General features: G+C 49.6%; 1 protein-coding gene across 2 annotated transcripts; it reads left to right on the top strand.

Annotated features, from left to right (window-relative positions):
• Window positions 1-252: 252 nt before the first annotated feature.
• Enoph1 (enolase-phosphatase 1) lies at window positions 253-27,060 on the top strand. Of its 2 annotated transcripts, XM_032917152.1 has the most exons (6): window positions 598-919; window positions 16,901-17,002; window positions 18,088-18,281; window positions 20,399-20,531; window positions 22,566-22,689; window positions 26,102-27,060. In XM_032917152.1, the coding sequence occupies exons 1-6, from the start codon at window positions 836-838 to the stop codon at window positions 26,248-26,250; spliced, it is 786 nt and encodes a 261-aa protein (XP_032773043.1). In that variant the 5' UTR covers window positions 598-835; the 3' UTR covers window positions 26,251-27,060. The 2 variants fall into 2 exon arrangements, with proteins under 2 accessions (XP_032773042.1, XP_032773043.1); XM_032917151.1 differs by lacking the exons at window positions 18,088-18,281; window positions 20,399-20,531; window positions 22,566-22,689; window positions 26,102-27,060 and having other exon boundaries at window positions 253-890; window positions 16,901-17,003.
• The last annotated feature ends 186 nt before the right edge of the window (window positions 27,061-27,246 follow it).

Consider the following 27,246-nt stretch of genomic DNA (forward strand, 5'->3'; position numbering starts at 1 on the left):
AGCTGCTGCGGCGGCTGCTCCAGCAAAAGGGTGGCGTGCACCCAGCGCCGCTCGCCGAAGCTGCAGCGCTCCCGCCCGCCCTCCCGGCGCACGCGTGTTTTGTCCTCGCGCCGGCTGGAATCAGCGGAGCAGAAAAGCGGGTGCGCGATGACCGCCTCCGTTCTGGCGTGGGCGGCGTTGGCTCAGGGGGCCTCGGCTGCAGGATCTCCGCAGCCCGGGTCCGTGCGTTCTCCCCGGCTGGCCGAGGCCGCGGCGGAGGGCGGGGCCTGCTCGGATGACTGAAGATGTGCCAAAGCGCACGCGGTGGGCGGGGAAGGGGTCAGGTGCCGGGGAAGGCAAGGGGCACTCACGTCCCGGGCGCGCCACTCAAGGGACTCCCGTCTGCACGCGCCCCGGGCCTCCTGCGCGGGCTCCACCAGGCTACGGAGGGCCGGCGCCCGCGCTCGGGGTTCCGGGCTCCGGGCTCGGGTATTCGCTTCTTTGTTCCCGCCCACGCGAGGCCTACTTTGACGGATGGCGTTCGCGGCTTTCCGGCGGCCAATGGGCGCGCGCGCCTGGCTTCCCCCGCCCATCGAATCCGGGGGCCCCGCCCCTCCGACTGCCCACGTGGTCTGGGCCTGCGCCGCTCGCCTGCTCTCCGGGTGCAGTACCCAGGGCGGCTTCCTCTGCAATTGCGGGTCCGCGCTGCCGGGCCTGTCTCCGCGCCTCTGGTCGCTCGCTGTCGCCAGCTTCTCGATTGTTGCTGGGCCCTCGGGAGCTCAAAAGGTCCTGGGGCGCAGGCGGTGCTGCCCTCCTTACCAGCAAGGCGGAGCCCGTAGTAGCATCCGGCAGGGAAATGGTCGTGGTCTCAGTGCCCGCCGAAGTCACCGTAATCCTGTTAGATATCGAAGGTACCACAACCCCGATTGCTTTCGTGAAGGTGAGGGGCGGAAGGGAGCGGGGAAGTTACTTGTGCCTAAAAGCACCTGAAAGAAATTTTAAGTGTTGCAGATTTTGCCGGAGAGACTCAGGAGAGGTGGCGTGGCTTTCCGTTTCTGGAATGGGGAAGAGAGGCTGCGGCGGTTTGCGGGGGTGCTTTTTCTCGCGCCACCATCTTCTCCCCCGTCCTTGCCTTCGGTTAGATGGAGGATAGGAAGACGTGGAGGTGGTCTCAGCCACGGCTCGGGGAGGGGCAGGACAGCTGGGAGGAGTTGGGGTGATTGGAGCGCCCATGACCTGGCAGGTAGGTGTGTCACCCGGAGGATGAGCGTCCACCATGTGCTTAAGGTTGCGGCCTGGTGAGGTAGTGGCCTTGATTTAGTGGTCCTTGAGGTTTAGGCCTTCCCAATGCAAAGACCAAAGTGGAAAAGAGTTTTCTAGTGGCTCTGGTATCTTCGGCAATAGCAATTGATTTTAGCACCATCTCACTTGAGCTGGATTTGAGACTTGTATAGAACACACCTAAATTCCATTCGTTTTCCTTAGAAAGCCCTGAGATCTTGAAGTTTTTAAGTATCTGTCGGGTTAACACCGTTTCACAGGCGTAGGACTTTGCTTTCTTCCACGTATTCAGTGTATGCACCCGTATTAACTGCAGATATCTAGGATAGAATAGTTGAGGGTAGTATAGGGGGGAACGTTGTAAAATCCATCGACCAATAAACTGTGTCTCCTGTTTTAAGTTCTATTTTTATTGTTTACTTTTTACAGTTGCCTGATTTTTTAGTGTAGGTCATAATGTTTGTGCCCAATTTCAGTTCTCCAAATGTAACAGCTTTTTCAAGTCAGGGTCCCTCTACCTCTGTGTATAACCCAGGTTGGCCTCGAACTCTCATGTGCCACCAATCCTGCCAACTCTTTTCTTTTTCTCCTCAAGAATTATGGTGGTTTGGATACATAGCAGAGGTCCTGGAAAAGTCCAGTTGACCATTTTGCCAAGATTTTAATTACAGTAGAGACCAGTGGAAAAATTCAAGACTGTCTAAATGCTGATAATTGTGTCCACTCTGTTGTTCTTGTTACATAATTAACTGCTTTGTGTGTGGGGTTGGGGGGGGAGGTGGTTGTAGGTGACTAGCTCTATTCTCTCTGTGTCTGCTGGCCACAGAGCACGGGGACTAAATGACAGCCGAGGTCACGATGCGGCCTTAGATATGTGCCAGTTTTGCAAAGTTGATTTGTTGAATAAGATAACAGTTCCAGTCAGTGTGGAAACAGTGAAGCCTCTACCCCATCTTGTTCCCCTTGCCTTTCCTTAGATGTACACGAACCACGTCTTAATCCTTGGCCAGTCTTACTCTGAAACCTTGTCAAAAAAAATGTTCTAGTGACCCAGATACAGATGGGTTCCAGAATATTTGCACACTCAAGGCTAGCTACAAAATACTGATTTGGGACTCTCTCTCTCTCTCTCATAGGATAGCTTTTAGCAATCAAGTGTGGTGCTGCCCAGGAAGCAGGGGCAGGAGGATTGCTGGTTTGAAGTCAGCTAGGGCAACACAGTATGACCAATAAGTAAATACGGGGCCTGGAGGTATGGCTCGCTCAGCAGTTAAAGGCACTGGGTGCTTTTCCAGAGTACCAGGTTCAATTCCCAGCACCCACATGGTGACTTAGAACAGTTTGTAACTCAAGTTCCAGGGGCTCAAACCTGTTTTGGTTTCGGTAGGCATCAGGCGCACAAGTGGTACACAGACATAATTCGTGCAGACAAAGCATGTAAAGGAAAAATTCAAAGTTCTTTATAAGAAGTTAAGGGTTAAGAGTGATGACACACACCTTTAACACCAATACTAGGAGGCAGAAGCAGGTGGCTCTCTGTACATTTGAGGCCAGCCAAAGTGAGTTCCAGGACAGCTGGGACCACAGAGGTGCTGTCTCAAAAACCACAAAATACAAAGTTTAAAGGTAAATGCATATGAATACAGTTATTTTGCTATGACTCATGAGTTTGTCAAAATAAAAGTATGTTCAGAAGAATAAGTTACATTCAGAAGGATCTGAGTTCTGTGGTGTTTATGGTAATTGCACGGAGGAAGTCCCTGAGACATACGTGGGAGCTGCGGTCTGAACAAGTTTAGCTTTCCAGCATGAGGGAGTCCTCAGGGCCGCTGCTCTCAGGTGAACCGCTTTGTGAGTCCTGGGAGGGGCGGGGGGGGGGCTTACTCGGCTGTTAGGCACATCCGAAGGAGGAGAGCGACAGAGCTGAGAGCAATACCTTGGGCTTTATTACAGTCAAGTAGGTGTGTGAACATGTAATCTTCCCAGGGATGACGGACAAAAGCGTCCAGTACTGTTTACATATGAGATGCTAAACCTGTCTTCAAAAATCCTGATGACGTATGCACTGTGGATTTAATAAGGCTTCAGAGAGTTGTATGAAATGCCGAGATTTGAACCCAATTTGTCATGATCAAAACCTCTTACTCTTGGCTGGGGATGTGGCTTACCTAGCATACATGAGGCTGTAGGTTTCTTTTCCAGCATGGCGTAAAACCAAGGAAACGGCAAGTGTGTGTTGAAGGTCATCAAGGTCATCATTGTCTACAGAGCAAATTTGAGGCCAGCCTGGGCTACATGAGGCTCTCTTACAACACACACAGACCCGTACTCATGCGCACAAACAAACTACCCTCTTACTATTTCTAGTATTGAACCTAACATTTATAAAGTATTTTATCAGGGCTGGAGAGATGACTCTGTGGTTAAGAGCACTGGCTGCTCTTTCAGAGGACCTGAGTTTGATTCCCAGCAACCACATGGTGGCTCACAACCATCTGTAATGGGATCTGATGCCCTCTTCTGGTGTGTCTGAAGACAGCTGCAGTGTACTCGTATACATAAAATAAATGCCTAAGATCTTAGAAAGAAAGAAAGCAAGCAATAGTTGTGGAGCAGGATGGGCTCCTGGCCAGGGCGTCCTGAGAGTGTCTCAGCAGCCTCATCATTTCTAGGAAACAGGTAGGGTCATCACAGCTGGTTGGGCGTACAGCAGCTATAGACCCTAGTTCCCTCCAGTGTTCCCACTGCTCCATTGTCCTGAATGCCACCAGGTCTGCCCCTCCCTGCCTCTGGAGATTGTTGTTTGCAGCTACCAGACTGGTCTTTTGCACTGTGACCCGTCAGTATTTTGGTCAGGTACATCCACAGGATTGGAGCAGGCATTGCCAGTACAAAATCTATTTGCACATTTCTGTAGGACTAAGTTTCAACACTCATTTAGTGTAATTGAGTTAACTGATAATTAGTGGTTGGCACAGTTTGTGACTTTCGGGGTACACACGTGCCATACGGAACAACTGCTTGGTCTTCTTTTCTATTGTTATAGAATGAGCCTCCTCTTGTGCTTGTGTCTTAGCCTGTGAACACAGACAGGCAGCAGCCGGCAGTCCCTGTAGTCATCTTACGTGGAAACTGACCGTCTCTCCGAGTGTGGGGAAATTCTCTCATCTGATAAAATGTTTGCATCTTGTATTTTTCCTCCGTTGAGTGTAACAACCATTGTGATAGTTTCCTTCTGCATGGCCTCTATGAGCAGTGTCAGTGGGTGCCGGATCATTCCCTCAGGAGGAACCCATAAGGTTCAGCACTGCGCTCAAGCCCTGGTCCTTCTTTTACCAATGATCCAGGCACAAACTTGTTCTATGTGTCCATTTTCCTTATTTAACACACGCACGCACACACGCACGCACAGAGTCATATGCTGTCCTAGTCGCTAATATTGCAGTGCACAGTCATTCCTGTCTTCTCCACATAGTGCACCATAGCTGCCTTGAACTGAGGAAGCATTAACAACACTTAAGCACCCACGCACACTGCAGGGCCATTTTTATACCAGAGCCACTAACAAAATAGATGAAAGACTAACTGTTCATGTGTGGGAGCTCAAATAGGCATCCTTTGTCATCCTCAGCTGGGCCCGGGGCGTCATATCCGGGGAAGCTTTAAATGAGCTTTTGTTTTTTTGCTAGACATGGGGACAAGCCTGTGATGTCCAAACAGCGGAGAGCTAAGGTCGTGTATGGTTGTGAGTTTTAGGCCAGCCTAGGCTACACAGAGATTCTCCAAAGAGAACAATTAAGTATCTGTGTAATGTCATAATTTCAAGAAAGGGCTTGGGTAATTCTTGGCTATACTACTGTTATGGTGGTTCAAATTATCTTTTATGATATTGAATGGATCCACAATCTTTTAAAAAGACTTGACACTTAAATTATTTTGTTTACATTTATTTATTTTTTTGTGTGTGTGGCATGGAATGTCTGACACCTTGCAGGAGTAGGTTCTCTCTTCACCGTGTGGTGGTCAGGCTTGGGGGCAAGCATCTCTACCTGCTGAGCCATCGTTCTGGCCCAGGTTTTGCTTTAGAAAGGATTGTGATGGTGAGGCCCTTAAAAAGATAGTGCTTAGGGCTGGAGTTTTAACTTTGGGAATTAGATACTTGTTGGTTTTGAACAAAGAGGGAGAATGCTCTCATTCCTGAGGGGAAATCACTATGAATATGATTACAGTGACAACTGCCAAGTGAGCCAAAAATCTCTCAGGTTTTCGGAATCTCTCATAGCCGGGTAGCTGGGTCAGTCAGCAAAGCTGTTCATGGCAGGAGCACGAGGACCTGAGTTGCGAGCGCTAGAGCGCATGTAAAAAGTAAAGACAACCGAGCAGATCCATGGCTTCCCTGCAACCCCAGCACTGGGGCACAGAGACCGGGTTGGGGGGCCCAGCCCACTCCTCCAGACTTTCCGGCAGATGCTGTCTCTGGTGGGTAAGCGGTTGGCGACGGCTCCTTGTCTCCAAGTCTGGGGGATGTGTGGCTTTGTTGCTAATTTTCCAGGGGATAAGATATCAGAATCCAGGGCGTTGGCGCTGCTGAGCTCTGCCCCTTGAAGACACCCTGCCCTGAGGCTCCGATGGCCTCACCTTGATGTTGGGATCTGAGAACCTTGTAATTGAGTTCTGATTATGCGTGGGCCAACTGTAAAGCCTCTTGGGACCTCAGCTTCTTCATCTACCACTGTTTCCTTGTAATAAATGTGAATTCCGACTAGGATCCTGGCCTGGAACTCACTGAGGGTCTGATGTTCCGTCTTCTGAATTTCCTTTAAAACCTTATTCCACACCCAGGCCAGTTGTAATGACAGTCCTCCCTTGCTCATCTGATTCATTGCTTAACTAGATTAGAATTTAGCTTTCATTAGTTACGGTTAACCTCTTTAACGGGATTTACAGGATGAGCGCGTTTCTCGATTTATTTGGAGTACAGATAACAGTTTTCAAAAGGGACCCTGTTTGGGTTCTGCCTCCATGGAGAAAGGGATAGAGGGACAGTCTGAGAGCCCAGAGCCCAGGAGCACTTGTTAGTTTTTGATCTGTCCTAGGGAAAGAGGTTCAGTCTGTAGTACTGTAACCACAGAAAGGTTCTGGCAGACAGAACACGCCAGGCTATGAACTGGTCCTAACCTTAGACGTGTCCAGACACAAGGCCCTTTAAGAGCTAATGGAGCCTGGTATGGTGACGCCTCCCTGTTACCTGGAGGCTGAGGTGGGAAGGAAGAGCATGAGTTTGAGGACAGAATAAACTACACGTTGGTCCCTGCCTTTAAAGACTCCAACAATAAAGACAAAGATCACAGTGAGTCAGGCCGCTCTGGGCCAAGAAACATACGCAGAATAGTCGAGGGATGCCTCACTTCACGATTAGAGCAGGCCTCGAGTACTTCGTGTCCATATTGCATACAGGGTCAGATGACTAGGTGGGTGTATCTCAGGGAGCCAGGGAATACTAAGGTGTAAATTGTCTGACGCAAACCTTCCAGCGTTTGGGGTCAATAGTAAGAATGAACGAAACAGGCTGAGAGGGCTGGGTTGGATTGAATCGTCCTTCCCCCTTTATCTGCTGGTGGTGAAACTGAGCCTGAGAAACACACACACACACACACACACACACACACACACACACACACACACACACACACACACACACACACACACACACACACACACACACACACACACACATACCCCGCTCTGAGCCCAGCCCTCAGCACTGTTCCTGAGGGGAGAAGGCAGTGTTCTGGCTGCCTATATGAAGAGGATCGTTGCAGGCAAGGGTGGGCACCGTTTTCTACGTCACAGGGACTGTTTCCCTCCTCTGTCTGAATACTCCTGTCATGCTGGTTAAAGGCAGCCTGCTTCAGAGGGAGGTCTTTACGGCCAGCGTGGAGCTCTGTCTTAAATACATTTTCCTTGCTTTGAGCTAAGTGAATGTTTTCCTTAAACTTTATTATGAGACTGAATCAAGAGGGGTTAACCTCGCTGTTCAGACAGGATGATTAAAGGCCCAGGCTTGTCAACTCACTCATCTTCTTTGTCTTCTGCTGAAGAGCACTGTGGGAAGTCAGGATGGGTTACAAGGACTTGGTCCCAAGAAAAGAAAGGCAGCACTCCTCCTGCCTGGAAAGCGGCTGTCCTCGGGCTATCCTCAGCTAATAGTTTCCAGGAAAGAGAGCCTCCTCACTCCACAGGTGATGTCACTCATTGGTTGGCACCGGTGCTCTCTTATCCTGGGAAAACCAGTCTGGTCTAGAGCCAGGAAACAAAAGATTGGGAATGGCTCCTGAAGTTCATTTTCTCATCATGGAATTCCTGAAGCATAATCTGTGAGTTTACAGCGGGTTTCCTTGGGTTCCGCTGAGCTGCCATGGCATCTGTCACACCAGCGGGGTATTATATGCGAAGGCTCACAGCAGTCTTAACCACGGGAGGTGCTGGCTGAGTGGCTCAGTGGAGAGAGTTCTCTCAGCATAGATGTGGTCTTCGGATTTATCCTAGCCCATCCCGCATTGCCTGGGTCGAGTCTGCTTTGCTCTCTTGAGGCTGCAGGCTGATCATTTTGATTGAACTTGGGTTTTACTGAACTCTCTAGCCATAGTTACAAATGACCAGCTACTCTTGCCTGATGCATTTGTTTTCTCCTAATTTCGTTCAGGTAAATGGCTTCTGATCGGTGAGGAGCTTATTAAAACTACTCCAACAGCCAGTGTGGCAGCAGGTGCCTTTAATACCAGCGTTCAGGTGTCAGGCCAGCTCCGGCCATGCGGAAAGAGTCTATCTCATACCTGACCAAAATATACTTTGTGAAATCTGTCTTTTGGTTGACATAGGTTCTCACATTCTAAGGCCGGCCTCAAGCTTCCCATGTAGCCAAGGATGACCTTTAAACTCTGGATTCATTTGCCTTCACCCGAGTGCTGCTGGGATTATAGGTGTGGTGCTGTTACACCTGACCTTTTTTTTTTAACTAAACATATTTTACCAATTTTGTGCTCTATTATAATTAGATGTTTTGGGACTGGTGAGGTGGCCCACTGTGAAGACACTTCCTGTCAAGACTCATGGCCTGAGGTCATCCCCAGGACCCATGCATTTGACTTTCACGTTCACACGCACAGACTTCGAAAAGATTGTGTGTTTTCGTGGCAGAAAGACTCATGTGGTATGGCTCTGCTTGTACTGCTAGCACAGAGACCAGACTGGAAGGGGCCAGGGGCGGGAGGCAGTGAGAGCGAGCGAGCGCCTTGTCAGGCTGAGCTAAAAGGCAGATGGAGGGGATTGTCTGAAGGCTCCAGGTGGAAGACATTACGGACTAATCATGTCCCACATGTTCGTAGTGTGTTTCGATTGCGTATACTCCCTTCACCCTTTCTCCACACCTGCCTGTACCCCGTAGTCCCCCTCACTGGCCGGTCCACCTTTGTCAGTGACCCAAGAGTTTACGTAAGATGGCTCGGCACTGAAGAGAGAGCCTCCCTCCCCAGCACCCTCTAGCTGCGTTCGGAGCTCATGAAAGATGGGAGGAAAAGTATCTTCTGCTCCCAGTGTGTCCAGTGAGGATCTTACAGAGCCGTGTTCTCCATTTCTCTTTGTACCCACAACAGGGGTTGACGATGTAAACTGTTTAGTATGAGTTGTAGTTCTTGCTTAGAAAGTTGATTTATTTGTAGTAACAGTAGCCTCTCAGCATTGCGTCTGCATTGTCTGATATTCTGGGCAACAGTTCCTAAGGTTTCAGTCACTATCACTCTACTCCAGGCTTCCCCTGAAAGACTCGAGTTCTTCAAGCTCTGATCCTAGGAAGGACCTTTCATCCCTGTTTTCTCCAAAGGGAGCTTAGGTAAAGATTGCAGCCACTCTTTAATGTTTATCGATTCTGTGACTTTCCCATTAAAACAACCACAGCCGTAAAAAGCGCATCCATACTTTGACTTCTCAATGTTTACGAGGCAGCTTCGACAGTTACCTTGTCAGAAACGTCGTATTGATGGCGTTCACTCCGTGAGCTGCCATTGAGCCAGTGCAGTGGTATGAGTTGCTGCTTGCAAGGCATCCCGTCAGCACCTAGTGGAGTGTAATTGTAGTCCCTGGAAAGCACACTCTCATTTAGTTTTCTAGCCTTCCCACCCCAGAGCTTAACCCTTGCACACGCTCGTCCAACACTGCCACCCAACTGTAGCCCTGCGTAACCTTTGGTTCTGTGCTGTTGGATGTAAACCCTCAGATGTCTGGTGTAGATGCTAGGGTTAACAGCAGCATGGTTTTTATTCTAGGAGATTGTAAAATTACCAGTAGTAGGTTATAATTGAAATTATAATTTTCACTGGATTCTACATTGAGCACTAGCCTTTCCATTTTCTTTTGAGGTAAAGCCTCTCTAAGTCTCTCTATGTAGGCCAGGCTGGCCTTCAACTCACAGATATCTGATAGCCACTTCCCTCTGTTATTTCATGCATATACGTGTATGTGCACACTTTGTGTGTTTTAGAGGGTAACTGTGGAGTCGGTTCCCTCCTTCCACCCTGTAGGTCTCAGGGTATTTGACTTGGTGGCAAGTGCCACCCAATGAAGCTGAAGCCGTCCAAACAGTTCCTCCCGTCCTCCGTTCTCTTCCTCCTCCCTCGTCCCCTCCATTCCCCTCCCTCCCTCCCTCCTTTCCTTCCTTCCTTCCTGTAATGTACTTTTTTTTTTTTTTTTTTTTTTTTTTTTTTTTTTTCAGAGCTGGGGACCCAACCCAGGGCCTTGCGCTTCCCTAGGCAAGCGCTCTACCACCTGTAATGTACTTTTAATAGTGCGTGTATGTGTGAGAGAGAAAGAGAGGCTGTGTCTGTGGCTGTGTGTCTGTGTGTCTGTGTGTCTGCACATGCCCACATGCACATACGCCTATAGAGTCCAGAGGACTTAGCTCTTCTGGGGCTGGAGTTATAGGTGGCCCAGTAGCCAGACATAGCTGGGTCTGGGAATTGAACTCGGATCCTCTGGGAAGACCCACATGCACTGTTAACACTGAGCATTGTTTTAGCCCCATGCGTACAACACATACACATGCACAGAGCCCTGGGCCTTTTCTACTCCAACACTATGTGTTCCCACTCCTACTGCTAGCTTTGAAAAGTACGTTCTAGAGCACTTGTATGTGTGTGTAATGGTGTGTGTACGCCAGGCTAGAATATAATTATTGGCCGTTTTTGTAAGTAACTTAAAGGCATCTGTGTCACAGAAACTCTGAGTGTGTGTTTACGAATGGATGATGTCTTGAGAACTAATGAATTGTGTCTTTATTTTTCTGCTGTGCACCCAAGCAGGGCAGTTAGAGAGCACAGTCACTGGAGCATGCTAACCTCTGGCTGCTTTGCTCTTACACTGCATTCTGGCTCTGTGTGTTTTTCCAGTGCATGGTGGGGGAGAGGTTTTCTAGGCGAGGTGGGGATATAATGGATGATGAGCAGTTTTACGTAATTTCTAGTTTTCAAACTTTCCCCAAACACTTTTGCCTAACACTTCGCGCCTCATTTCTGGGAGGTCTGAGATGAGAACTGCAGCACACAACTCCAGTAACCACCGCTGGCTCTCAGCAAATGCTTCCTGGATGAGGCAGTGCTGTTTGGTTAACGTCCCCACAAGCTCATGTGTTAGAGGCTTGGTCCCCATAATTGAGGGCTTGCTTATCGTTTGAGTCGATGACCATCAGGCAGGAAGCTTGGCAGCAGGACAGACAGACAGGCGTAGCCCTGGGGCAGTACCAGCTTACAGCCTTTGGGGCTGGTGAGATGGCTCAGAGGTTAAGAACCCTGCCCTTCGGAAGACCTAGATTTGATTCCCAGCACCTAAGTGGTGGCTCACTACTGACTGTAACTCCGGTTCCAAGGACTCTGGTGCCCTCTCTGGCCTCCAAGAACATGGATGTACAGACATACATACAGGTAAAATACCTGTAACATTAAAAGCTTACATCCTGATGGCGTGAGTAAGTCTTGAAACCTCAGTTCACCCCCAGTGTGTCCTCCTTCCCCCAACAAGGCCACACCTCCCTGAATCCAACTAGGGGCCAAACTCGCTGGTTTGCTTTAGATCTTAGCTTAAAGAAATAGCACGAGCATTTGGCTGGGCCCCTAGGGATACCCTGTTTGGTATTTGTGCTGATAAAGGAAACTTTGTCACATCGACTCTAAGTGCTGTGCAGGCTTTCCTGTTTGTTTTGATTTTGATTCGGGGTCTTACACGTGACAGGTGGCAGTAAAACCCAGTATGCAGCGGCCTTGAACTCCGGGTCCTCCTCCCTCCGGCTCCTGAGTGCCAGTGACAGTACCACCCTCCCGTCAGGCACGGTCTGCTGCTGCTGCTGCTGCTGCTGCTGCTGCTGCTGCTGCTGCTGCAGGCCTGGGCTCCTCAGGCCCTGTGCTGTTCTCACAGTGCTGCAGTAACATTGCTTCTGCAGGTCTCATCATTGCTAGTAGAGGAGTGGCAGTCATGGCATCTTTCAGGCAGTGTTCTCAAGGGGACAGCAGCCTGCTGCCCTACCCTGGAGCCTATGCAGGGGTGGGAGGGGGTGTAGTGAGTAGGGGGAGGGGTAAGGTGGCAGGGGGAGGGGGTAGAGAAGGAGGAGTGCGAGGCGGAAGAGTGTCAGTATAGAAGGAGCCTGCAGGGAGAATCCGTGCTCAGCTCTTCCCCTACTCCCTGGCTCTGCCCCGGCTTCTCTGCCAAGTGTGCGGGGGGTGTGGCTTGTCAAGCCATGTGTGGGCTTCTGCTCTTACCTTGTGAGACCATCCCAGTGACCACCTTGTCATTGTTAAGTAGGTGAAGTGTGCACAAGGGGTTTGTTGAGGAGGTGAAGTGTAGATAAAGGGTTTTGAGGATGCAAACAAAGAAAAAGTTAGACCTTGGTGATTTTCATTTGGAAGTTGTACTTAGATTTTGGTTTTTAGATACATTTAAAAAATTCTCAGACTTGGGCATTCTCTCTGCTGGGGTGTTTTCTTAGCATGTAGAAGGCCCTGGTTCACTCCTCAGCATATACATACACCCACTGGATCTCTAATTATATACTCAGACCACGGGGGTGACACTTTTCATACTGGTCTGTTAACTATTAGATATCCTACCCTGATTCCATGGCTCTTACTAGGGACAGACCCCTCCCCACCCCACAACCGTCCCACTGTGTGTATTTGTGTGTCCGTGTGTCTGTCCATGCAGTGATTCAGGAGCTTTGGAGAAGGACAAGCGAGGAGAGCCTGTGTACCGAATGACTGGGGTAGTTAGTCTAATGACGTAACATGCAGTCAGCCTGCCAGGAGGAGGAGCGTGTGTTTGCAGGGCCTTCTGATCGCTGGGGTAGCGTGGAACACTGTAAATTTTACACTCGGTAAACTCATACCTGTCTCAGGTGACCCTGCCTGAGAGCCTTTTCTACTCCCTCTGTGTCCGAGTGAACTCTGGGAGCTTGTTTACCTCTAGTGCTATTCATGTGTTTATCACACTGGGACTTAAAATTGAGCAGTCAGGAACTTTTCATCGTTATTACCTCGTTCTGAGACAAGGTCTCACTGTAGCTCTGGCAGGCCTAGAACTCACACAGGTCCATGCTCCACCTCACGTGCCTAAGGACTTTCATTTTAAACAGGAGCAGTAAACCTCAGTGCTTTGTTAGCGCGACTATCAGCATGAAAAGTGCTGTCTGGGACCTGTCTTAGTCACGTCCATCCTGACCTGCCCAGGGACTTCTCAGTGACTAGGTGCTGACACGGAGGGCTGGGATGAGAGAGAGAGAGAAGCCGGGGTCTGGAGGTCAGCCCGGCTTTGTCTTGGGCCAGGCACGTTTATTAGATAGCACAGTGTCATCATGTGTACTGTGTACAAGAGGAGAATGGCCGAGGTCAGCAGAGCTGGCCGATCAGGCCGATCACACAGAACATCTCAGACCAGAGCCCAGGGGCCAACCTCACCTCCTCTGAGGCCCTGTCTCCAGCCCTAGACCTGACTTGCCAAGTCCACTCCTGGACAAGGACACAGAACTAAAGCTCCCTTTGTCCTTTCACCGGGACCTCAGAAAGTCTTGGGTTGGTCTGGCTCTCACTCTCCCCACCCTACTCCCCCAGCATTTGACCTTCCCAACCTTATCCTCTCCTTCCTCTCTCTTAAAATGAACACCCTAGTGGGTCTTCTTAGTGCTGCCCAAGTGTGCAGGTAAGTGGGTGTGGGGCCGGCCACTGTTGGCAGCTGAGGCATAGCCTCCAGGATGAACCGCCCAGGTCAGACTGGCCTCCGGGTGTGTCTGAGGGGCTTGTCTTGGTGATTAGTCGATGTGGGGTGGAGCCTTTGGACAGCAGCAGCCTTGGCAGTGATCCTGACTATAGCTGGGAGCCTGCTAGCCAGCAAGCAGCCTTCCGGGATCTGCGCTCCATGGCTGGATGAGTCCGGGTTACTATTGTAGTGAAACACCATGGCCTCAGGCAGCAGCAGGGCAGGGACTGCAGGCAGGAGCTGATGCAGAGGCCATGGAGCGTGCTGCTTTCCGCCGCCTGCTCAGCCTGCTTTCTTATAGAGCAGAAGACCAGCAGCCCCGCATGGCAGCAGCCATAGTGAGCTGGGCCCTCCCTCATAATCAGTTAGGAGAAAGCCCCATCTCCTGGAGGCATTTTCTCAGCTGAGGGTCCTTCTTCTCCGACTCCAGCCTGTGTCAGCTGATGTAAAACTAACCAGTAGACTGGGACCTTGAAGTATCGGCCAGATAACTTTTCCTCCCTGAGGTTGCCTTTGGTCAGAGTGTTTTATCACACCAACAGAGATTAGTAGTACAACAGGCAATCTGCCAATGGCCATGTCTCCAAGGTAAATGACCCCTGACCCCCTCCCTGCAGCCAGCCGCAGCCAACAGGTCTTTTGTTAGGTGTGGATTCTGGCCTGCCCGTCTCCACCCATGCTGAACTCTGGCTTGAGCACAGCAGCCTCACTGCTGCAGACACTGCCCCCGCCCAGCCTCCAGCTCTACATTCTTTGTCATGAGATGTCCCTTGTGGCGGGCATTGGTCTAGATGTGCCATTTAAAGCCAAGAAAAGGGAGTGCATTTTTGTACATCCCTTGAACGCCTACTACTGAAAAGATCTGAATCATTTCCTTCCTTTTTTTTTTTTTTTTTTTTTTTTGGTTCTTTTTTTTTCGGAGCTGGGGACCGAACCCAGGGCCTTGCGCTTCCTAGGCAAGTGCTCTACCACTGAGCTAAATCCCCAACCCCATAAAAGCCTGGCACAGCAGTGAATGATTTTTTTTTTTTTTTCCCGGAGCTGGGGGCCAAACCCAGGGCCTTGCGCTTGCTAGGCAAGTGCTCTACCACTGAGCTAAATCCCCAACCCTTCCTTCCTGTTTTTATGTGCGGGTGTTTGCCTGCATGTGTGTGTACAGTATGCGTGCAGTGCCCATCTGAGCTCAGGAGAGGGTGTTGTCTCCCTGGAGTTAGAGATGGTTGTGAGCCATCGTGAATGGAGCCTGGGTCCCCTCCAAGAGCAGCCAGTGCTCTTAACCTCTCTAGCCTTGATGTTGGATTCTTATGTCCCTATTTGGTCATTGTGTTTGCATGGGCTGTGGAAACCCCATTGCATACCCTGACTGAAGAGGGAGGGAGGGAGGGGAAAATGAGTAACATTTTAGAATTTGTTAGAAACCATTGCTACTTGTTTGAAGGTGCCTGACAGCAATTACTAAATTAGTCACTCTGCTAACTACCTGTAAAGATGTCTTTATCGTCATTGACAACGTCAACAGCGCAGTGTGCTCTGATAGCAGTTTGACTTTGCTGGTTCCCTAGAAGGTTCTAGAACACCTAGGGGTTGTGAGTGACAGTGTTAGAACCTCTGGTTGATTCTGCTATCATTTCCCCTTCAGTGAGTCCTTCAGGTTCTTTGCATGTGTTGGTTTGCGCCTATAGTAGTGTAACTCAGGAGGTGGAAACCTAAGTAGCAAAAAAAACCAAAACAAACCTGACATTTCTGATTTTTGTAGCATTTATTAAAGTGTCTTTTAGCCAGGCATGGTGACATATACTGATAATCTGTAGGCTGAGGTATAATAGTTGCAAGTGTGGGACCCCTGTAGGCCAGAGAGACCCTCTCAAAAGGAGGAAGCAGTTAGTTTTTTTTTTTTAAAATAAAGTGAGTGAATTTAAGCAGGCTTTTTAAATTTAATTCATTATACAATTTAACTTAAAATATAAGACCTCTGCAGTGTGTGTGTGGGTTCTGTGCTCAAGCATAAACCAGTTTCCGAGTGTTTAGACTCTAAGACTGGCCAACCCGTTAAACCCTGAGCCTGCACAGCCCTGCACTCGGCTTGCTCCCACAATGCACTGTAGTATCGTGTTTGCCCACCCCGGCCCCTTGAGTTCGTCCGCAACAGTGACTGGGGCTTCTCATCACGTCTCACTCCGTACTTAGTGCCAGCTTCCATAGCTCCATACGCAGCAGACCTTTACAAGAAACTGTTATGTGTACTGTAATGTATTTGAGGAGATGTATGTACATTGAGACGCTTTAACTAAAGCAGGAGCCATGAGTTTAAGTGTATCAGCAAGGCCTCTCCTTCTTAGAAGGTGAAGGCCAGGCTAGAGGAGTGGTTCAGTGGTTAGGAGCACATTCTGAGGACCTGAGTTCTATTCCCAGCACCCACCTCAGGTGGCTTGCAACTGCCTGTAACCCAGCTCCAGGGGAGGCTGACAGCCCAGCCTCTGTGGGCACCTGCATTCATGTGCACACACCCTCCTTACACATAATAAAAATGATGAAGATAAATCTTAAAAAGGCCAAGGGTCCTGGGTTCAGGCCTTGACACCAAACGATGCTTTAAAAATTAAGTTATTTGTATGGGTGCTTTGCCTGCGTTTGTGTATGTTTATGTACCGTGTGCTTGTAAGTACCTGAGGAGGACAGGAGAGGGCATGGCTGGCGACCCTTGGTTGTGAGCAACCTATGTGGGTGCTGGGAATCAAATCTGGATCCTCTGGAAGGGTAGCCAGCTCTCTTAACTGTTGAGCCATCTCTCCAGCCCCCAATAGATACAATGTTGATCAGTGAGAGGTTATAATCTCAGCATATGAGTTACTGACATATTTATTAACGAATTGCTTTGCATATAAGTTTGCATATCTTTTTTTCCCCTTGAGACGGGGTCTCACTTTGTAGCCTGACTGGCCTGGGACTCACTCACTGTATGGCGTAGGTTTAGTCAATCCTGAGTCATTCCTCCTGTCTGTAAGGCATACTCCTAGCTGCAGAGCCACTCTAGGAGGTCCGACCAAGTCTCTTGTTGCCGTTGGGATACCTACGGTCCAGCTGGCCTCTGAGTCATACACTGGCCTCTGGGCAGTGCACTGTCTGTCCCTACTGCACTGTCTGTCCCTGCCCTCAGGATGGAGAGGTGTAGTAGTTAAAATCATTTTCTGCTCTCGCCAATCCACGTTCAGTTGGTGCCTTGTAAGTGTCTTTTTCTTGGGCAATTTGTTAGTTGAGGTGAGATCATCAAAGACACAGATCGTGTGACGAAGTTCAGAAAAATAACCAACCGAGTTTTTAATTCTTGTTTTCCTCTTCTTTCCAGGACATTTTATTTCCGTACATTAAGGAAAATGTCAAGGAGTATCTGCAGACACACTGGGAGGAGGAGGAGTGCCAGCAGGATGTCAGCCTGCTGAGGAAGCAGGTTAGGACTCGCTCTGAGGCTTAGCGAGCTGTGCTGTCAATGGCGCCTGCATGGGGAGAGTGCAGTGGCTCCTAGGAACTCACAGCGAGTAGTGAGACAAGCAAGTCAGAGCGCCTGTGTCTGCGGAATCGCCTCTTTCCGCCACTGTTTAAATTGCATAAAAGCTTCGTGTATTTGTGAAATGAAGCCGTTCTGGTGGAAGACAGAGAGAAGGCTGTGCAGTGTCAGCCCATGTCATTAACGTCAGCCAGGGTCAGCGGCTTGTTGATTTCTACTCTCCTACCTCACGGCAGGAGACCCCCAGTACAGTGTCCCTCACACCCTGGCGCCCATCGGCCATTCTCCAGCCTGCACTCTCTTCTTGCACGTGGTGTGCTGTGCAGCCTGTCCTCAGGGCGCAGACCTCCCTCGCTGGGCAGCGTCCCTCCTGGGGATCTGTTGAAAGCTGTCCTCGGGTCTTACTGTCCTCAGGTCTTACTCATTGTGCTCGGTTAGGACTAGAAATAGCGTAACGCCCTTTGAATCAGGTGGTATTTGGGTTTGCTGAGTGAGTATCCTGTATATCCTGAGGGCATTGTTTTTATCTCAACAAATGTCCTGGACGTACATATTGTCTTACGTTTGGATAACGCATTGCATTGTTACAGAGTCCTTGAAAATTAGTTATTGTTAAATTTTATATGTGTGTGGGCATGTGTGTGTGTGCGTGCGCGTGTGTGTACAGTCATGTGCCATGGAGCCCTTGTGGAGGTCAGAGCACAGTTTGAATGTCATTTTTCTCCTTTTGATCACATGGGTCTCAGATTGAATTCAAGGTCATCAGGCTTGGTGGCAAGTTTTTTTTTTGTTTGTTTGTTTGTTTTGTTTTGTTTTTACCTAATCTATTTGCCAAGTCATTCCTTTAAGAATAGTTTTTAGCAGTTCTCAGGATAATTGATTGCCGGGGAAAAGTGATCAGCCTGGTTTTGGTTGTATCTTATTTTAAAAACACACGTATGCATGGGTGCATGGGTATGTACAAGTGTATGCGTCAAATGCTTTTTAAATGTGCACACAAATGCACTTCCTTTGTCTCTGATTTAAAGGCTGAAGAAGATGCTCATCTGGATGGGGCCGTCCCGATACCTGTGGCATCTGGTGGTGACGTGCAGCAGATGATCCAGGCTGTGGTAGACAATGTGTCCTGGCAGATGTCTCATGACCGCAAGACCACGGCGCTCAAGCAGCTGCAGGGCCACATGTGGAAGGCGGCGTTCACGGCTGGCCGCATGAAGGCAGAGTGCGTGCTCTGATGATAGGACAGTTGGAAGCCCCAAAGCCCAGTACAGCCTCGCCATTCCTCTCCCTCAGCTAGGTGCACAGTTAGCGAAAGGTGATAAGGTTTCCAGGCACGGTATATGCACATCTAATGTGAGCATTTAGAAGGCAGAGGCAGGTAGATCTCCGAGTTCCAGGCAAGGGCAGGTTACATAAAAAGATCCTATCAGAGAGGGAGAGAGAGGGAGGTGGGGGTGGGGTGGGTGGAGAGAGGGAGGGAGGGAGGATCACATCAGATCTACCTTTTTGTGGCGAGTGAGTTGTTTTCAGAAGCATTTCACTCAGCGTATCCCCTGGATCTGCATGTGGGGCTTGTGGGGGGCAGGATGGGAGAGACGTTTAGTTTTATTTTAAGGCAGCTTCCTAAAAGGTGGCAACTTGAGCCTGGTGTGGTGGTGACTTCCGTGATGTCAGCACTTGGGGGCTGGGCTTGCCTGAGCCTTCCATGGCTCGCCAGCGGCCCCAGGTCCCAGCGACCGCAGTGTTGCCCAGCCTCTCCCAACACCGTGCCATTTGCAGACAGAGTGAGAGGGCTGGAGAGCTGGCCTAGCAGTTACGAGCTCTGCTGCTCTTTACTCTTTAGAGGCCCAGGTTTGATTGCCAGCACCTGTATCCCCAGTCCTAGGGGACCCAGTGTCCACTCCTGACCTCAGGCATGGGCACACACAACACTCACACACATAAAATAATAAAGGAAACCGGAAAAAGAGGGAGACACCAGAACACAGACGGCACTACACATAAAATAATGAATAAACCAGAAAAGGGGAGCTGCAGACGCTGTGAGCTGGGGTGCCTGTCGCTGTGCGATTACACAGCACCGCCCGTCCTCTGCTCTGTGCAGCTCCTTAGTCTTGAGTCTCTGGTAGCTCTCCCTGGCTGTGGTATTCCCTAGACCCAGCAGCCTCAGGCAGCCAGGTGGCTCAGTGAGCTAGAGCGGATGCTGCCAGCTCTGACAACCGGGTTCCAGCCCTAGGGTCCCCTTCTGCAGGGTGACCTCTAACTAGGCATGTGGACCGTGGCTGGCCCTGTGTGTACAGGTGTGTGCATACACACACACACACACACACACACACACACAAGATGTAACAAAAAACATATTACCTGCCTGACTACAGACCGTCCGTCCGTCTGTCCATCCATCCGTCTAGATATGTCTATCAGACTGGCCTAGAGCTTGCAGTGCAGCCCACATGACTTCAGACTGGGCGTTTCCCGTGCCGGCCTTCCCCGGGCTGGGCTTCACGTGTCTACGCCTGATGGACTGACCTTAGCTTCCCTGTCTCTGAAAGGATTTCACTCGCTCAGTCGTCTTAGGTACCCTCTGATTCAGGGCCGTTCTCAGCCGCCTGTGCTGCTTCTGTATGTCATGGATTTTGCTGTGTTAGATCGGTGTCATTCTTCTCTGTTACTACAAGGATCTGCTTTGTAACAGGAGCATTGGAATTTCAGGGAATACCCTTATGTACACGCAGGAAGTACTTAAGCAAAACACTAAAATAAATAAATCCTTCAAAGTAGGGAGGAGAGCGTCTTCATTGTCTCAAACACAACAAGAGTAAATTAGCCTCTTGTTATAAATAATAACACAATATTGTTTATATGTTGTGTATTTTAGCTCCTTGAGGATCCTAACATAATCACTTTCTTAGATTTGCTTAGTCTTTTGTTTGCATGTATGTTAAGTACACCACATACATGTTTGGTGCCATGGAGGTCCGAAAGGGCACTGGGTTTCCTGGATCTGGGGTTATAGGCAGTTGTGAGGTGCTGTGTGGGTGCTGGGAACAGACCCGGTCCCCTGCAAGAATACGCAAGTCCCCTTAACTCTGGTAACCACTGGTCACGTCCTTATTTTCATTCCTTCATACTTTTTTTGCTGTCAAATGCTATTCCATCCACCAAGTTTGTTGCTTCTAGTCTGTGATCCTGGAAGGGCAGTGCCCTGTCTGCTAGGACCACAGGAATCCCCTGTCCATGGAGTCGCTTCTCAGGTTACCGTGTGAGCCAGGCTGGGGCACCGCCATGCCATCTGGCTGGACCGTGTGCTGCTGTGTAACGTGCTGGGTTTCCTTCCAGGTTCTTTGCAGATGTGGTTCCTGCAGTTAGAAGGTGGCGGGACGCTGGGATGAAGGTCTACATCTATTCCTCAGGGAGCGTGGAGGCGCAGAAGCTGCTCTTCGGGCATTCCACAGAGGGAGACATTCTGGAGGTAGGGTGCTTGCTGTTCGACTGTCGCTGCTGCGGTGGTAAGTCCTGCGACCAGCAGCAGCTCGGGAGGGTTTGTTTGGCTTGCGTTGCCACGTCGAGTCGCTTGGGAAAGTTAGGGTAGGAACTCGAGCAGGAACCTGGAACTCGGGTGCCACAGTGCAGAGACCGGGCTGCCGTACCGCCTCGCTCTGCATGGCTTGCTCAGCTTGCTTTTCCAGCAACCCAGGGCCACCTGCCTGAGGCCGGCACCGTCCACATCAGTCGGTGCCACACAGATCTGCCCAGAGGCTGGCCTGACGGAGACGCTCCCTTAATTGAAGTTCTTTCCTCAAAGATGACTCTAGCTTGTGTCGGGTTGACAAAAGCTAACCAGCACTCTTGGATTACTTTGCCTTGATACTGTCAAAGCATGAAATACTGAATAGAAAAAGAAATCTACTAAGTAAGTTCAATTAACACCAGACAATAGTATTGCTGTTTTAAAAGTATGTGGAAAACTGGAGGTTGCCTTACGTAGAGAGGCCTGAGGCAGCAGCGTCAGGTTCCTGAGAGGATGGGGTGTTTGGGATCCTTAAGGTCTTCTTACCCAAGCTGAGGGCTTACTCAGAGCATCTCGTACAGCAGGAGGGGAAATGGGACAAAGTCAGCAGGAAGCTAATCAAGCAATATCGCACAAGGGGGTTGTGGGATATTTCAGGTATGCCACGGGCCAAGCACACTTAACTCCTGTACCCAGCCCCAGAGTGGAGCTTGCCAAGTGCCCTGGGGCAAAGGCAGAACTTGGTTCCTTTGGCTTTTGTGAGGACCACTGAGAAAGCCTGGCTTTGCCAGACTTTGAACAGGTGAAATGTTTTGGGTAGCACAGTTTTGAATTAGAAGTCTCCTAAATCTTTCTTGTGTGTAGGATCCGCAGAAGTTTATTTAAAATTCATATTCTGAGGCCTAGATAATAAATAACATCCCAGCACTGGTGTGTGGTGTGTGTGTGTGTGTGTGTGTGTGTGTGTGTTTGTGTGTGAGAGAGAGAGAGACAGAGAGAGACAGAGATAGAGACAGAGAAAGTGGGGCGGGGAGGGGGAGGTGACTACAGGGAGATTATTGGACTTGCAAATCGGTGAGTTCAAGGATCAATCAGTGAGAGACCAGGTCTCAAAAAATAAAGGACGAGTTGGCAACTTGGGTTCATGGGTAAAGGCACTCACTTCCAAGCTTGATGAGCTGAGTGGGGCCCTCTAGTCGTCACACACGCACACGCACACACACACATTTTTTGTCTTCTCTGGCAGATATCAAACCAGTAATGGGACCCTTTAGTAAGTGATGGCGACTTTCTGTCTAGTGAGACCGGCAGCATGGTCCATACACAGAGCATAGTAAGTGCACAGGGTGTGGTAATCCCTCCTGGATTCAGTAGTGAAAGTCTCCAGTCAGCAAGTGAGTCAGACAGAACAGAATATGCAGCATCAGTCTCAATGTTTCTGATAGTTAAAAGCAAATTGACCGGGCTGGAGAGATGGCTCAGCGGTTAAGAGCACTGACTGCTCTCCCAGAGGTCCTGAGTTCAAATCCCAGCAACCACATGGTGGCTCACAACCATCTGCAATGGGATCTGATGCCCTCTTCTGGTGTGTCTGAAGACAGTGACAGTGTACTCATATACACAAAATAAATAAATCTTTTAAAAAAAAAAAAAAAAGCAAATTGACCGTTTCATGGGAGCAAACCCAGTCTGAAAGGTAGTTCGAATGTAAACTGTTCAGGCTAGAGTGCAGGGCATGCACACTTGGAGTGATTTTGGGCATTAAGCGGTGCCCATGGAGACCAAATGGGACGTGTGTTAAACTAGATTTCTTCTGATTATCTAGTACCGTGGAAGATTTGTTTTTTGTAGCTTCCATAAAGCACTCCATTAGATATTTTTTCAATAAATATTTGTGAAATGAAGCCAACCCACCATGATTGGCCTGCATTTCAGGGGAAGGGGTCCATTGCCTGTAGGTCTGCACTGAACAGTCCTTCCATTTTCCTGCTTCAGCTCATCGATGGTCACTTTGATACCAAGATAGGACACAAAGTGGAAAGTGAGAGTTACCGGAAGATTGCAGACAGCATCGGCTGCTCAACCAACAACATCCTGTTTCTCACGGATGTCACTGTAGGTGGGTAACGGCTTGTTGGCCTGCTCTGTTGTCGTGATGCAGCACCTGAGTGCTTTAAGGGAGGGGAGGTTTGTACTGTTCAGAGGATGGGGCCATCGTGCTGGGGAGAGGTGTGGGCCCTGGGGGGCTTCTACTCTCACATAGCCACAGATCAGGAAGCAGGTCTGGGCCAGAACCCTCTGTTGGCCTGCCCCTGTCAGGGAGGCCTTTCCCAGAGGTTCCCAACTTCCCCAACCTTAACAACATCTGACGGAGACCAGTGATGAAATACCACAGCCTGTTCTGGGGACAGTTCAGAATATACTACAGCCGCTCTCTATGCGTGGTGGTGTCTTAACATGGCATAACTGATGTCTGTCACCTTCCAAGGGTCCACGGAAGGGTCCAGGTAGGAAACTCAGTAGGTAAGAGTACTTGCTGTGCAACCATGAAGACCTGAGTTCAAATCTCTGGCACCCACATACCATCTACCTGAAACCCCGTCTGTAGTGAAGAGAGGTATGTTCTAGGAGCTTGCCAGTCAGCCAGCGAACTCTGGTAGTTCTGGGTCAGTGAGAGACTGTAAGGCCAGGATAATGAAATGATTATATGCACACATGAAGCTTCACAGTGGTACCTGCTACTGAAGGGAAAAGTCTTTTCGGTCCTTGGTAGCTTGGTGGGAATTTGTAATCTGGGTAGGTGGTGGCATTCACAGTGGCTTGTTACCCAGCAGCCTTAGTGAGGACCAGGCTCTCTCTTGCGTGTCCGGCTGGGCTGGAATTCTGTGAACTGCTGCTGTTCTTCCACATCCTGGAAAGTCTTTCTTTTACACACCTGGTCACACTAGAGGAGAAGCAGATACACAGCAGGCCAAGGCGTGCTTTATTCTTTAAAGACGGACCAACCGTCTTTATTTTATGTTCATGGAGGACCCGGGGAAGCCAGGCGACATTGTTGGGTACCCTGGAGCTGGCGTTTCAGGTGGCTGTGAATCAACATGTGGGTGCTAGGAACTGAAGAGCAGCCAGTGCTCTGAACTTCCGAGCCATGTCTCTGGCCCCAGGTTATTTTATAACACGTAGCCAGCCTGTGTGAAGTGGATAGCGAGGACTCCAACACTCTACACTGGACATTGTTGTGTCGCTGTGGAACCTCTTCCTGATTTGAAGGATTTCGGGGAGCAGCACAGGGAGACTGCCTCCCCATCCCTGTGAGCGTAGGGTGCGTGCAGAGTTTCTGTGAAGGATGATAAGTTGTGGGCCTTTTCCTGTGCTGTCCTCATAAGTGTAGCTGGTTTAGCTTGAACTTGTTTTGGTTACTTCTAATTTCAGTAGCACTTCCCACGGTAGATGTCCCCAGACGTAGAATTAAAGGTGTACTTTGCGGCTACACCCCAGGCAGTCTCTCAAGTTGAGTTTACCTTGTGATCCCAGGCCCTTCTGCCTTCCTCTGGCTTTGGTCAATTAATGATTGTAACTCCCAGGACCGTGAAGACAGCTCAGCCAGTAATGCTTGCTACTTAGCACCTTGTGAGTGCCCGGTGTGTCTGGTGGTGCATAATCCAGTGCTTGGGAGAAGGAGACAGACAGATCCCTGGGCTTCCAGACCAGCCAGCTTAGCTTCCAGTGAGCTCCAGGCCAGGGAAAGACCCTGTGTCAAGAAGGAAAAGGTCATCGGTGTCTTGAGGACTGGCACCTGGTTTTCCTTTCGTCTCCATGGGTATACATGGACAGCACATGCATCCACACGTGTGCACATACCGTGATTCTAACTCTTGTTCGTTTGTACATTGTGTTACTTGTACCCAGTGAATAGAAGAGGATGTGTGTGAGGCAGGGGTGGGGTCTCTTTCTCCTACTTAGTGCATTGGGTAATTGAGCTCGTGCCATCAGTGTTGGTGGCCAGTGCCCTTCCAGGCCGAGTGCCTCACTGCCCAGCTCCTCGAGACCGATTAGGCCTTCTTCATGTTTTTGTCGTTAGGCCTTTTACAGTCGCGCACGCCTGCAGTTTCAAGTCTGTCTTGTTTAAGCCACCCCTGAGGGCTGAAGTTCACAGATTACTTTCTAGGTTGAGTTAAAGATGATGTATACAGTGAAGGAACCAGAGTAGGTTTTCCCAGCTCTGTTGTTGTTGTTGTGAGACAGGGTTTCTTTACGTAGTCCTGACCATTCTGCATTTGCTTCTGCCTCTCAAATGCTGGGGTAAAGGCATAGACTACTGCGCTTCTGTTGTCTGGTCCTTGGGTATTTTTGTACCACGCACCCATCCATTCACTGCCAAGGCAGGGCGTAAAACCAAGCTGATATTCCAAAAGGCACTAAAATATGAACGAGGAAACTAAAAGACTTGTTGGAATTGTAGCATGTAGTGTCCTGAGAGCACACTTGAAAGAGTTGGTGAGTAGATAAGTGCCTTTCAGTTCTCAGTTGCTGTCACAGCTCTTCAGCCCTGTCCCCAGTGCAAGAACAGTCACACCCAGGATGTCGATGAACAGGTGAGCAGCGTGGGGCCTGGTGCCAGGGTAGCCAACGGAAGTTTAGGCCGCTGCTTGCTTAGCTCTGTTCCATATCTGTAGACGGGCAGGGGTGATGTGGCAGGCTTCTTCGGGCTGTGAGAGACAAAGAGAATGGGGTGGCATGAAGGCCGGAGCTCCGTTGTCCTCCTGTTTGTCAGGAGTGGTTCCTAGCACATAGTAGACGTGTCTAAAGGTGATGTTAGCTGAGGTTTTCCCATAAAAATCAAATGGAGAGAGGACTGATCCGGAGGGATGCTCTATAACAGCCAGCTTAGCTAATCTAGTGTGCCTGCTCTTGCCTTGACTCTTCTCACCCGGCGTCATCCCAGTCACTCATCATTAGGTACCACAGCCTCGGGACGGGTGAAGCAGTCTGGTTAGGGCAGCTTTGTGCGAGCTGTGAGAAGCACACGGGCTGCTGTAGGTCAGGGTGGTGCCGCATGTTTTGAGTGGAATTTTGAAGAATAGGAAATTGTGGAGTCTAGGCAGGGGCATGACATGCTGGGGCCTGAGGTGAGAGCATATACTTTACCTACATTAGATCATAGGCCTCCTTCACCCTAATCTACTTAATAATTGGTGTTCGACCGCACAGCCTGCCCTTTGAGAAACAGCTCAGCTCTTTGGGGTAATTTGCAAGAACGGACAAAGGGCATGCGTGGTCCAGAGCGGGCCTGTGTTGTATTTATCAGTAGTTCTAATTAAAGCACAGCAGGGGATGGGCTGTGTTCTGTCCGCCACGTATAATTAGGTGCACCTTAGCATAGAGTTTATATATGTAAAGAATTAGTATCTTCCTCGCTGTGCCTTCTTCTAGCTGCAGCAGAAGCTGCACCCAGCCCACTCTCTCCGTGATGACTTGCTGTCATCTCAGGCATCAGGGCCTGCCGTCTCACCTGTCCTTTGATTTCACAGAGGCCAGTGCTGCTGAGGAAGCAGACGTGCATGTGGCTGTGGTGGTGAGGCCTGGCAATGCGGGGCTAACCGACGACGAGAAAACCTACTACAACCTCATCTCGTCCTTCAGCGAGCTCTACCTGCCGTCTACACAGAGCAAGGTCTGAGGAAAAGTCACTGTTCCCCCTAGTGTCTAGCTTTATTCTATGTAAAAGTAACTTACTATGTGTGCACACAGGCATATGCGAGAGTATATACGTGGCTGTGTGCTCAGATTAATTTCCCTGGGCACATAATGTGAGAGAAGTAGTCAGTTCCATGAGGCCAGATCCACCTAAAGACACTTTGTGTGTAGACCGTAAATCTCAGTCTTGCCAAGGCCAGAGTGTATTTGCTAAAGAAACTGCAAAAATACGAATTTGTGGTGTTTATCAAATTGTTTACCAAAATGGAAAGCTAGTTTTGAGAAATTATTACCCTGAGGCCATATATTTTAAAACCTGGAAGTGCTCGCAGGCACCCTTAGGAGGAGCCGGTTGCCCCGTCCCAAGAGTGCGCGCCCAGCCGCTGCACTAAAGACTCACGGCCTGGCCTTCGCGAGACTGCGGCGTTGCTCCTGCTCAGAGCAGTTCTGGGAAAGGCGGTTTGGTCTCAGGACGGACCGACCGGTGCTAGCAGGCGTGAGTGGAACAGCCGAGGCCGAGGTGGGCACCCTAACCCTGTCAGTGTCAGCCTGTGTCATGGTTGCCTTTCTGTGTCTTACTGAGAATATATGTTAATGACTATTTTTTTTAAAAATGTTTTATTGAAACTGGTGTAACCCCACAAAGAGCTCTAATGTGTAATATTTCCTCAGATGATATAAAGATGTAAATTTTATAACGGCATTGCTTGTCCTGATGCTGTTCTAACAGGATTTGGTGTCAGTTTCCTGTAGTTAATAATTAATAAAGGCATTTTCTTCTCTCAGTTTCATATAGACGTGTGGCTTGTACCTCTGTCAGGGCAGAGGGAGGGAGGCTGAAGCAACCGGAAGACTGGCCTTCCTTTAGACTTTGCAGTGAGTGTGTGCAATGCGTGTCTAATGCGTGTCTGCTTGAACAGAATGTGAATGAACATCATTGTGGGGGTGGGGGGCAGTGTGTGATGCTTGGTCCTCTCTG

The sequence above is a fragment of the Rattus rattus genome, chromosome 11 (assembly GCF_011064425.1).
Source record: "Rattus rattus isolate New Zealand chromosome 11, Rrattus_CSIRO_v1, whole genome shotgun sequence".
In the NCBI taxonomy this organism is placed as follows: Eukaryota; Metazoa; Chordata; class Mammalia; order Rodentia; family Muridae; genus Rattus; species Rattus rattus.

Bases quoted from the DNA above. Each gene is read 5' to 3' on its own strand.
- Enoph1 (XM_032917152.1), top strand. From the start codon at position 836: ATGGTCGTGGTCTCAGTGCCCGCCGAAGTCACCGTAATCCTGTTAGAT. The intron at 920-16,900 runs GTGAGGGGCGGA...TCTTCTTTCCAG, and splicing joins CCCCGATTGCTTTCGTGAAG to GACATTTTATTTCCGTACAT. The intron at 22,690-26,101 runs GTGGGTAACGGC...TTGATTTCACAG, and splicing joins TCTCACGGATGTCACTGTAG to AGGCCAGTGCTGCTGAGGAA.